Source organism: Ruditapes philippinarum, unplaced genomic scaffold (assembly GCF_026571515.1).
Source record: "Ruditapes philippinarum isolate M1 unplaced genomic scaffold, ASM2657151v2 ctg286_1_1_1_1, whole genome shotgun sequence".
In the NCBI taxonomy this organism is placed as follows: Eukaryota; Metazoa; Mollusca; class Bivalvia; order Venerida; family Veneridae; genus Ruditapes; species Ruditapes philippinarum.
In genome coordinates, this window is record NW_026854585.1 from 96,696 (window position 1) to 109,527 (window position 12,832).

General features: G+C 34.9%; 1 protein-coding gene across 5 annotated transcripts in view; it reads right to left on the minus strand.

The window, feature by feature from the left end:
• LOC132740518 (microtubule-associated protein futsch-like) overlaps positions 1-12,832 on the minus strand; it is a 148,104-nt gene that overhangs the window by 15,265 nt on the left and 120,007 nt on the right. For 4 of the 5 annotated variants that reach the window (XM_060728440.1, XM_060728437.1, XM_060728436.1 and 1 more), the window contains 5 exons: positions 9,681-11,472; positions 7,903-8,024; positions 7,119-7,203; positions 6,049-6,183; positions 751-862 (listed from right to left, as the gene is read on the minus strand). In XM_060728440.1, the coding sequence (XP_060584423.1) occupies positions 751-862; positions 6,049-6,183; positions 7,119-7,203; positions 7,903-8,024; positions 9,681-11,472 (2,246 nt within the window). The remainder of the gene's footprint in view (positions 1-750; positions 863-6,048; positions 6,184-7,118; positions 7,204-7,902; positions 8,025-9,680; positions 11,473-12,832) is intronic. The other variant, XM_060728439.1, reaches the window with a different exon arrangement.

Here is a 12,832-nt window from a genome sequence, read left to right on the forward strand (position 1 = left end):
CCACTATGTTGGTTTTGTCGTGACGCGGCTCATATGTCTTATGAAACATTAAGGAGTTTAGATGATGGTATATAGAGTACAACATCTGCACAGCATTATATATGGATATGTATTAAAATTTCTCTTCATATCAAATAGGATGCACGCTATCGGACTTCTATGTAGAAGCTGTAAAGCATTCAGTTTTAGGTACAAGAGATATAACAGTTATTTATTTAAATACAAATATTGAATTTACCGACAAAAAATCATAATAGGCATATAGAACTACTTAGAAAATACTTTGAAAGGTTATATTGATAAAATGCGAGTGAAATTTATATATTCGGCATGGCACAAAATTACAATTATGACCTTTTTAGTGTTTACGACGACAGTGTCCTATGTCATATATATGCTACTTCAAACCCAAGGAGTTTAACCATTCTACTAGGAAATCAGTTTTGCGACAGATTAAAGTTCGCTTATTTGGCACAATCTTCCCTTAGTAGCTAAGTTTTATTTAACAGAAATGAAAATAAAAAATCACGATAATTTAACCACGGCAGAAATGTTGATTTCGCAAAATGTTTGCGTCACTTTATAGTATATTATGCTGCTTCATTGTTGTTTCTTGTATTATTTTGATACATGTATATAAATCTCCTAATAGGAAATAGTTCCGATTTCAAAGGAAGACATCTCTATCAAATAAATCAAACGGAGTAAATGTGAGATAAAAGAATAACTGTGGAAATTCACGATACATACGGTTTGATAACCAATTCAACTTCGCCATTTGGGGCCTGGGAGATAATTTGTTGGACTTCCTCGTACGACCTTCCAGTTAGCTCTATACCGTTCCATTCCAAGATCTGGTCACCTAAATCGTTAAAGAATAATTGTTTCAACACAGAGGTCAATTATTATTATGATACACTCTATGTTGTCAGGTCAAAGTGTGACATGCAACCACACATTTAAATTCATTGACCACGGTAATAAAACATCTCTACATTATACTGCTTAACAATCAATTCTGATTATGACTAGCAGGCGCGTTGTCAGGGAACTGTTAATAAAAGAAATTATTTATATGCAAATTAAAAAGATAAAAGAATAAAAGTACTACAAGACTATTAATTTAAAAGACGTAGTGTGCAATTTAGAATTTATAGAATGGGTCAAGCCTCTCAGTAAAGATGTTTAAACTGGGGCTAGACTGAAAAGTTAGAGGAAGGCTATTCCAAAGACGTATTCTCCTAGGAAAAAAAGAATTTTGATGATATTGTGTCCTTGAGTAGGGTATCAGGTAGTTCAGATTTCTTGTTTGAGTAAGGTGTTGGTGGTCAACAAAAACAATGTTGTCTTGGATTTTATACAAGTAGGTTACAGCACTGATGTTTCGACGCTGTTCAAGGGTTTGCCAATTTAGACCATTTATCATTTTTGAGACACTACTTGTATAGTCATAATCATTAAAAATGTATCTAGCAGCTGATCTTTGTACTTGCCCTATCTTATAAATTAAGTATTTCTGCCAAGGATGCCAAACTATGGAGCAATATTCAACCTCAGGTCTAACATAGGTCTTATATGCAGTTTCCTTTATCTTTTTATTTGGGGTTTTAACATTTCTTCTAATAAATCTGCGGGAGTTATTTGCTTTAGATGTAATATTGTTTATATGTTTGGTCCATGAAAGGTCTTGACTAATAGTGACTCCTAAGTATTTCGCTTCTTGAGTTGAGTTTAGTTGGATATTATGGCGGGTATAAGGACATATTACAGGGTTTCTTTTTCTTGTTATCCTGAGAACTTCACATTTGTCAGGGTTGAACTCCACGGACCAGTCTTTTTCCCATGTTTCTAAAGCATGAAGGTCATCTTGGAGGGTTTAGGCATCTTGTTTAGATCTGATGGTTAGGTAGACAACAGTATCATCTGCAAAGAGTCTAACCTTACCTTTGACACTATCTGTGAGGTCATTTATGTAAGAAAGGAAAAGGCAGGGACCTAATACCGAGCCTTGGGGAACGCCTGAGAGGACTGGTAGTATTCCTGATTTTTGACCTTCAACTACGACTTGCTGGGAGCGTGACTTAAGGAAGGAATGGCCTCATAGCTTATATCCAATCTTTCTAGTTTACTCACAAGTTTGTGATGGTCCACCTTATCAAATGCCTTACTGAAATCCATGACTATGACATCAGTTTGTTGGCCACTTTCAAGAGTGTCATGAATTTCCTGGGAGAAGCTTAAGCTACAGTCTCACTTACATCCCGGCAGAGCCCCGGTAGACGTCCGGGGTGATCCGGGAACGACCGGGGTACGACCGGGAACAACCGGGGTACATCCGTAACTCTGCCGGCAACGTCCTGGATGATCCAGGAACATCCGGCATTCGACCCCGGATGGAATAAAATATTTAATATCACCGGGGTGGTTCGGGATGATCCGGGAAGGTAAAGCTTTGCCGGCTTCATCCTTAGCTCTGACAGGAACGACCGGGGTTATACCGGGAAAGCACCGTAGCTCTGCCGGCACAAACCGGGGATGATCCGGGGTATGATATAGCCGGTAGAGCTACGGTAGAGCCCCGGCATATGCCGGCAGATCCCCGGTAACTACAGGCAGAGCCCTAGAGGATAAAGGTAGAGCTACGGTTGATCCCGGTAGAGCCCCGGCAAAGCCCGGATCATTAAAAAGTTTCAAAAGAATAACGACAATTTGCGATGATTGCACTTGTTTGCATTGTATTTCCCTTCTATCCAGTATGGCATAAGATTTTTTCAGAAAATCATCATGTTTTTCTATTCTGAAACAAAAGATATTATATTAAATAATAATATGCATCAATGTTATCATTTTCTGGCGTTTTCAATCCACCGGGGTTCTACCGGGGCTCTGCCTGGATCGTCCTGGGCTCTGCCGGGGCTCTGCCTTGATCGACCGGGGCTCTGCCTGGGTCAACCGGGGCTCTTCCGGCGTCATCCGGGAACGACCGGGGAAGCACCGGCATGAACCGTAGCTTCACCTGGGCTCTGCCTGGATGATCCGGAGCGCATCCTGGGTGGTTAGTAGGGACCGTAGTAGGGTTAGTACCGTAGTGCTGCCGGGGTAAGTGTGACCGCAACAATAATTTCATCCCGGAGCGTCCCGGATCATCCCGGTAACTTACCGGGATGGTCCTGGGCTCTGCCCGGAGTAAGTGAGACCGAGGCTTAACTAGCTGTGACTCACAACTCCGTTTTGACCTGAAGCCATGTTGATAGGGGCTAAGGATGTTGTGTTTATCATAAAAGGACATAATATTGGACACTAAGATGTGCTCCATCAATTTGGACGCTATACATGTGAGGGAGATTGGTCTATAATTGCTGGGTTTGCATTTTGGGCCTTTTTTGTAAACTGGGGCAATTATTGCATGCTTCCAGTCTTTTGGGACAATACCTTCCTATAATATGGAATGAAAGGGACGTAAGCTTTGTCTTGGAAACGGATTATTCGACTCGCAGTTCTCTCGCTTCTTTATTTTCTATGTATTCGCCGAATAAATACGTTAAACCGATATTTAAAATTGATACCTTTCTCTAACGTTACAGTCTTCTTAATTTAAGTTTTAGATAAAGGACAAAAACAAGATCATATGGTTTATTTCGGCAGCACAAGTAACCCAACTAAACCTATAAAAAATATATTTACTAGAATCATAACTGAATTTATTGCGATTTATTTTTCCGCTTGTCAACAAAATCAGCCGGAGAAAAAAAACAATAAAAAACATATAGAGGAAAAGGTATTTAAAATAACTATTCATATTTCATATATATGTAGGCCATGCAAATTATTTTCTGCCATTTTGTGCGGTGCGATTAGTTATTGTATCATACTAATCAGCCGAGGTGTTAATGACAAATGAGCCGTGTCACGACAAAACCAACATAGTGCGTTTGCGACAAGCATGGATCCAGACCAGCCTGCGCTTACCAACTATATTACAAGTAGAGAAACTGATAGCGAACAGCATGGATCCTGATCAGACTGCGCGGATGCGCAGGCTGGTCTGGATCCATGCTGGTCGCAAACGCATTGTGTTCGTTTGTCGTGACGCGGCTCAAATATTAAATCTGAGTAGGAAAGGACTTTTACAGCAAAGAAGTATTATTTCACACGCTCACGATATTCAATATCTAAATTTTAAACATATACTAAAGTTCGTGTTATATATGAAATTACAAACAAGTTTTTTTTATGAATTGCATTTGAAGGTAATTATTTCAAATGAATTTTTCTGTAAATATATTCTTAACAAAATTAAGGTTAGTTAGCATGCCATTATCCCGCCTACTTAGCCCGCCTTTCATTTCCCAATATTAAAGCGTTCTAAATTTCAAAGGTATCAGTGTGGGCCGATTATATATGATTATTACACGGTAAAGTATGATGTTTCAACAGTAAAATATAATTCCATCCTGGCATATAGCTTCTGTTTCAAATAGACAGCTCTCCCACACATAAGCCTATTTTAGAAAAGAAAAAGTTCGTCTGCTTATATCTTTGTTTTCAACATTCACTTATGGATGCTTTTTAAAAGAAAAGGAGATATTGGTAAACTCTCGGTGCTTCTTTATCATTAAAAGTAAGATCTCTAATGCACATGGAATTAAGTACACACATTTATATTCTATCTAAAGCTAGTTTTAGCAAATTAAGGAATGACGCAGGTACATGCTTTAAAAAGTCACAGACCTAATATTTTATTAATGCAAATATAATCTTACGGGACGAAAATAAATCTAATAATTATCTGCAGCGCGCAGAAGTAGGTTGGCATTAACTATTAAAAACATTCAAAAAAAGATAAAGAATGTTTTTTCGTTCTTTTTTTTTTAATTTTAATCGATTTTGTTTCTTTAGAAATTTTCACCATACATGTACGAGTATATGTCATTTATTTTTTGAAGTCAGTTTTTCTTTCAAACCCTAAACTTACTTTATTTTCGATCAATATTATTTTTTTAATTAATCTTAAAATACATTTATTTTTATAACGAGCATATAATTATATTAATTATGCTAGTGTCCGGCTTCCATAATTTGGACCTGTCCGTTTCCAAACGTCAATCAGCCAACTTTATCTAGAGTAACTAATCATACTGTAGTATGTTTCATTCAAACCTATTAACCTAATTTTTAAAAGTAAATATACTCAAATTTGATATAAGAAAAAAAATTGCAAAACACAATCACTTTGCCAATATAAAATAAACATGTTTGACTTCACACAAAGTAGATATATTATGTTTAAAATTCTACACACTGTAGGCGGTCATAATATGAAAATATAGTGTCATTTAAAACAAAACTGGCAAGAAAAGACCAACTTTACTTGACCTGCAATAGGGAACACAGTTCACATGCATATTCCATTTATTCTTTTATTCAAATCAGACATAGTGAGTCAGAGTTTTCATAGATTTCAATAAATTTTTGTGATTCAAATATTTTACTAAAGGATGAGCATAGTATACTAAAGTTGCTTTAAAAAAAAAGCACAATAAGTTTCATTCTTAAAGTATACGCAGAAACATGTAGATGTTCGGTATGTTAATAAATGAAAAGGGAGAAAACCAGGAATAATTTAAATGTTAAGACTTACAAAATATAGAAATTTTTAGCACAAAACTAAGAGGTCTAACGTGTTGTAGTTATCATTTAGATGACACGAATTCATAAATAAAGCATTATTGTCCTATTTCAAGCATACAATTTTTTAAAATTTTGCGCAACATCTTTCAAATTAAATCTTAGCAATAAAATTCAACCATTAGAAAGAATATTCAGATAACAAAAGAAAAACATTTTTCTTATTATTTCTTACTTTCCTACTGAGCGAGTCAGATTGCCAGTTTGTATGTCAAGATACCTCATCATCATGAAGAACTAGAAACATTTTAGAAAAAAATATAGAAACAATTCATATAAAAACAAAGGAACACAATGAACCATGGAGAACCTATTCTTTGAATGAAACTATAACATTTAATTATACAAGGGTAGTTTTACCTTCATTGACCTCTCCATGTAACTGATCGGCGACACCTCCTTTGAAAATCGTAGCTACAAATGCTCCCACACAGCTAGTACCTGGAATGTTTTTTCCCCCGACAATTCTCATACCGACACCATTCCCAGGTCGACCTGAAATAAAAATGATATAAAGACTCGAACCTTAAATCGGCTAGAACCAAATGTTATAAGCATTGCCACCAGTATGGAGCCAGGCCAGCCTGCACGTATTGGTGCAGTATGACAAGGCTCTAAATTGTTGAAAATTAAGATTTTTGAATTTGGATATCAAATTCTTTTAAACGTTGAATCAACCAATCTATATTTAAATCAATGAAAATTCATTAAAAAAAACTCAGCAGGAATGGGTCAATAAATAAATAATATTACCCTTTTTTCTGAACTAAACGTTTTGACTTTTTCAAATTGGAGATTAATATAGTATGTAAAATCATAAATTAAATAGAAAGATGCATATGCAAGAATCAGCCAATAGGTTCGTGTACTGCCTTGTTTTAAAGTTAGGACTATATACGATATATTATATGTATCATTTATTTACTTATTATTCTTTTATTTATTTTTTTAGATATAGAGGGAGGTCTTCTATTTCAGAACAAGAAGGGATTAAGAACATGCATTTATAGAAAATCAAGAACACTATCAAATATCATATTTCCAGACCTTTTTCATTTAAGAGGGATTTTTGTCCAGCTTAGCGTTTTTGAACCAATTGTAAAAGTTTACAATTAATTAGTTCACTTTTGCCCATTTCTTCCTAGACAATCTTGACACAAAAAAACACCATTTAGATTAAAATCCTTTGTAACACTCCCCAGATATATTTCACCGAATTCCCTTACAGTATACTAGTAGGTTTGGTAAGCAGTGTAATAAAAACGCAATGAAATATTAGGATAATAGTCCACAAACCCTTCAAGCAGCCACCTTGTAAAATAATTGTTCTTTAAAAAGGAAGTACTGTCTCAATCTATGTTGAATTGGTATCAATGTCCTTTTTAAAACAAAATAAACCCCCTATGTAATGTCTGAAGACAAAGACTCACCTTTTCCGTATTTCTCTTTCGGATCTGTTGTTAGAAGAATTCTTTTTACGGAATTGTCGTACTTCTTCGGTGCCGAAGGGGGCGGCTACAAACACAGGAAGTAAAATTGAATGAAAGAAAAAGTATTGCTTTTTTTTCACAAAAGGTTTCACTTGGAAGTAAATATTTCTGTACGTATTTTTTATCTATTTACTCAAATACATGTTATAGTATAAATTTTTTATCATTGCCAATAAAGTAAAAAAGTGAAAATAAAACTCAATATGCTTTATAATACAACGGAGTTCTATGATTCAACTTCGCGAATTCATAATTTTAACTGTATAAAATCTCAATTTCAACATAATGACGCCGTTCATTCCAAGTTTAAACTATGTGAATTCACAATTTTAACTACATGAATTCACAATATTAGAGTTCAAACTTCATGCATTCCCAACTACAAATACTGGCACTCAATCTATGAATTCACGATCTCAAACTTCACGAATTACCGAAACAACTTCATAAATAATACACGTACAACTTCACAAATGCACGTTATGAACTTCATTCTTTTAGTTTACGACTTCAGCTTCACGAATACAACATCATAAATTTACAATCACAAATGTACGATCTCAACCAGTGAATTTACGAAAATATTGATCACGATTTCATTAATCTTAAATCGTAAAATCGTGAAGTCGAAATCGTGTAAACATGAATTTGTGAAGTTGAAATCGTGAATACCGTGAATTCATTAAATTGAAACGTCACTTCCGGTTTTCAAATAATATTGTACCTGTTTTTTTCTTTCAAGCTGCTTAAGAATGGTCACGCCCCCTTCCATCAGGTGTTTCATGATTGGTTCGTCTGCGTCAACACTGTTGTCACTTTCTACACGATACATGCCGTTCATTAGATCTAGCAAACCACAGGTAGGTATAAGAACATAGATGTTACATTACTAATTTGGTGTCACTTCTATTTTCGCAAATTTTGACTCCTATGTTACACCGTACACAAACATGTTATCAAACTTTCATCATTTTCGTTACATAGCAGTATAAACAATTTCCTTACTTAAGCCAAACATCGTATTTTCTCTTTCATTATTATTTTATTATTATTATTATTATTATTATTATTATTATTATTTTAATTCTGTAATGAAGAAACACTCAAGTGGCACCTCTGTGATTCCGTACATATTTACTACAAATTAATTTCAATCATTTTTAGTTACTGGAATAATACAGGAAATTACCGGAGGATGAAAACTAAAAATAACTTCGCTTTTTAAACTAGCAATATTTAAATAACTCAAATGACAGATGCTTTCTATGCTTAAAGTAAATTGTCGGTCAAAACTATTTGAAAACTATAAAGGTCAAGAGACACATATCGTATTCACATGTCTAGTTTTCAAAAGAGCTTAACTTGTGTTAAAGGCCCATAATGTCTCAGAAATCCTATCATGTTTTATTTCTGAAAAACTGTTTATTTTTGGTATCTTGTTAAAGTTTTCAAAATCATACTCATTTGCTATATATATACACATGAACTTTCTTTTGCATCTTTGGTTATGTTGAAAATTGGTATAATTATATGAAATAGTATTTTGTATGGAAGTCAAAATACTACTTTGTTGATATTTTGCTACCCTAACGACACATAACTGCATGTTCAGCGTTACTTAAATCAGTTGTATAACAGCTAACATGCACTTAATCTATTATTTACACATTTAATGAAAACATGATTGACATTAATTTTCTAAAGAATTTAAAAATATATGGATTTCTGAGCTCTAAACAATAAAATAGTTTGTGCTCGTGCGTTTGTTTTAAATGCTTGAATGCTTCTGTTATGGCTTATAAAAGAAATGATCTAAAATATATGGGTTGCTTATAAGAGAATATGTCTGTGGACAACCACAATTAAAATCGAATAAAGTAAACAAATGGCATTAAAATCCATATGAATTAATAAATAATCACTGTAAATCAAACAGAATAGGCTAAAGGCATTGTTAAAATCTAAAACGCCAATTTAAACGTTGAATTAATAAAGACTTGAAGTAAGAAAAACTCTATGTGATATTACATGACACTTGACATATTACATGCAAACCCTGTAAATAAGCAGTTTTAAACCCTGTAAATAATAAGGAAGGGGTTTGAATATTGGTTACAATTAGCCAGTGTTAGTTTTTAACTAGAGAAAATAGTGTCTTGGTTGCCCTGTAACACAACACTTAACGGTTACCCTACCAAGCAAAATAAACTTAATTAAATGCATTAATATTTTCTATATGATCCACATTAAGATGAAGGTCAGATTAAACGAAAATATGGTAATAAAGTCAAGATGAAACTCCAATTAATAAACCCGAATCAATACATCGCTTAAATGATGAGTTTAGTTTACTAATTTTTGATAAAGCAGCATTTTAAGGAGATATTGTATTTATATTAATCACGTGTTAATATATAAATGATTTAAAGTACTCCCATATACATTTGTAATAGATATATAAAGGTACAGAGAATTTGATTAAAAATGGAGTAACATACACACCTTCTACTCCCAAATTAAACTCCGCAGAAACAGGTCTACTCCCGGTCCCAATTTCATGAATGATCTTTCTGGATCTAGCTTTAACATCCGACAGTAAAGGCATAGCCGGTGTCGGTATATGAGGTGGGCTCGACTCCGTATCAGACACGGGCCGATTATTATTTTCTAAATCCGCTTTTGAAATTGGAATATTTGGTAACGTAGCACTACTGCATATGCCGAAGTCTCTACTGACATTCACGTTACCCGTAGAATAAGAATAGGAGTCCAGATTGCTTCTGGTTTGTTGAGGAACAAAAGCACTCTTTTCACCGAATTCAGCACTATAAAGATAAGGGGAGGAAAATGAGGATAAACCGTCCAGTCTTTGTCGCATTATCTCCTCTTGTTTATGAGCTAGATACTCGGTTGAGCTATAACTTGTTTGATTTTGGAAATTAGCTTTAGTTTGTATGTTATCATCCTCGTCGTCTATTGGTTTTATGATTCCAGTAGGAATAGGCCGCGGATGAATACAAGATGGAATGCTTACACGTGATGAAATTTCGTCACAGCTTTGAGCTAGTTGCTTACTTGTAGCACCTATACTAGAACGAGCTTCTTTTAACTTTGCTTCTCTTTCAGCTAATTGCTTCCGTCGTTTTTCAATTTCAAATTGTAACTCTCGACGTTTTTCTTCTCGCAGTCGAGTTTCTTCATCTTCGACAGTATCAACGGGTATGTGTCCGTCGGAATGACTAGATATTAACTGAGGTGACGGTTGTTTTGCCTTCCTTGCTGATGTATCCAAGGTTTCTGAAGATTGAGCATGATGTGTATAAAACATTTTGGCGTAGTCGGTTGGTTTAACCTTCTTACCATTAGTTATATTACCAATGATAGGTTCAGACCGTGCACTGTCCGTATCACTAATTCCCGATTGTGAACTATCATCCGCGGTCCGACAAATCCTAGTATCGTCTAACGGAACAATTTGAATCTCGGACTCGATGTCTTTATCCTCTTTTATAGGAGAAAACTTTGCTACCATAGGATCAGAAGACTGTCTCTTGTGTCGCGCACGTCTGTTTATCATTTGCGGCGACGTTCTTGAGTTAGTGGTTGATCTTTTCTTACCATTACTTCCGGAATTCGATTTATTTGACGCACCGATTCGTAACTCTCCGAGTTGAAACTTCAGGACACGTAACTCTTCAATTTCATCTATTTTTCTCCTTCTACCTTCAGTAACTCTTCTTAATTCGTCTTGTAAACGTCTTTTTAAACCTTTCATTGCCTGTGTTATAGGCGCACCGTATATGTTTATTAAAGAGTCTATAATTGCATCAGTTTCATTGTGATAAGTATCCGAAATACTATCGTCTTTTATCTTTATAGTTAACATTTCTAAATCCGGTGGAATATTTATTTCTACATAGTCCTCGGGTTTCCTAATAGTTGGTGCGTTTGAGTTTTTAAGATAATTTCCATTGCGCTTGTCTATCGAGGGCTTATCTAGATTATTAACTTGCTTCTTTCTTGTAATACTTGCTACTTCTTTGTCATCTTCATTCATCGAGGAATCATCACTCGTCGATGACGCGGATGGCTTATTCTTGAATACTCTATTGTCAGTTCGAGGTGGTGGTTTTCTGGGAGGAACTGGGCGTTGCTTAGGTTTAGCTGTTTGATTTAGCTCCTCCTCCGCTGGGATTGGTGGGAGTTTACGGCGGACTTTCTTCATCTCTTTCTGTTTGTGGTCCTTCGACTGTGGTGAATGTTGCTTGTTCTTTGCGTGGTGGGATGGTTGGTCCTAAAATTAAATTTGTCATAGTTTTCTCAAAACCCTTTCATCGTTTTATTCATAAGTATACTTAACTACCAATGTACGTATATAAATAAGTAATAAATAATAAACAGTATGTACATGTAGATCCAAGTTGAATTACTATTATAACTATTATCATTATCATCATCGTCGTCGTCGTCGTCGTCATCGTCATCATTATCATTAACCATCATTATAAGTATCATAACAATATAACACTTAGATTTAAGAAATAGAAATACTGGCAATGAAATTTATAAAAAAAACTGATGCAAATGAAATTCGTATTTAATTCTTATTTTATCCCCAAAACAAACTGAAACGTTCTCTATCCGAAGATATTATACAAAGTATACCGTTAACATACAAACTGTGAAACAAAATAAATAAAAAGGTATGTGAAGTATCAAGTGCGGCGAATAGTCACTAAAACGGGAAAAATCGTCACTATATTGGGGCGAGTCGATTCGGGGCGAATTTGGCAATTGTGCAGATCATTTCAATGTCTACTTTCTTGTCTGATACTTTTCTATGGTGTTACGTATAATCTGAACGACGTAAGTTTTCAATATAGTTGATTTAACAAAATTTATATTTCTACTAATTAACGTTTGTGGTTGATTTTATTTTTAAGGATACATAATTATATACCAAACACTGTAGGTGATTTAAAAATTTGAACGATAGGCAGCACTGCGGCGTTTTTTATTTCCCGAAGACAACCGATTGAAATATATGTAAAATATCAGCGTGTGTCCTTTTATAACTTAGCTAGTAAAACTATTTCTAGAGTTTCAACTGTTTCATGCACCAATAAAGAAAATCATGTCAGACTTTTATTTCGCCCACGTTATTTTTTATGATGAAAAAAAACGGATTAACTTCAATTCGATCAGGGGAAAAATACGGCGTTCGCCATTTAGAAAGTACGTGGTAGTTTGTAACTTGAACTAAATATCCTGACAAAAACATCTTATTATAATAAAAGAGATATGTCTGTGTGTAAAAACTGATGAAGCTATTCAGCTAGCTTGTGGAAAGGTGGTGTTTCTATACAGGTGTGCCCATACATATCTGAAAATCCTTCCCTTACATCGTCGTCTACCCACGGTATATAATCCGTACATACTACATTATATAATGTTGTATGTACGGAATATATACCGTCGGTAACGGACGATGCCCATGGTGAGGCAGTTAGGTTCTTCCCATCAACATCTGCCCCCCACCCCCCTCCACCCAAAAAAGATAATGTTATTTAACGGGCGTACAATTCAAGATATTAGTTTGAAGTAGACCAAGTACAGGTATAAACCTTTAATGGCCCTTTATCCTACAACGTTGT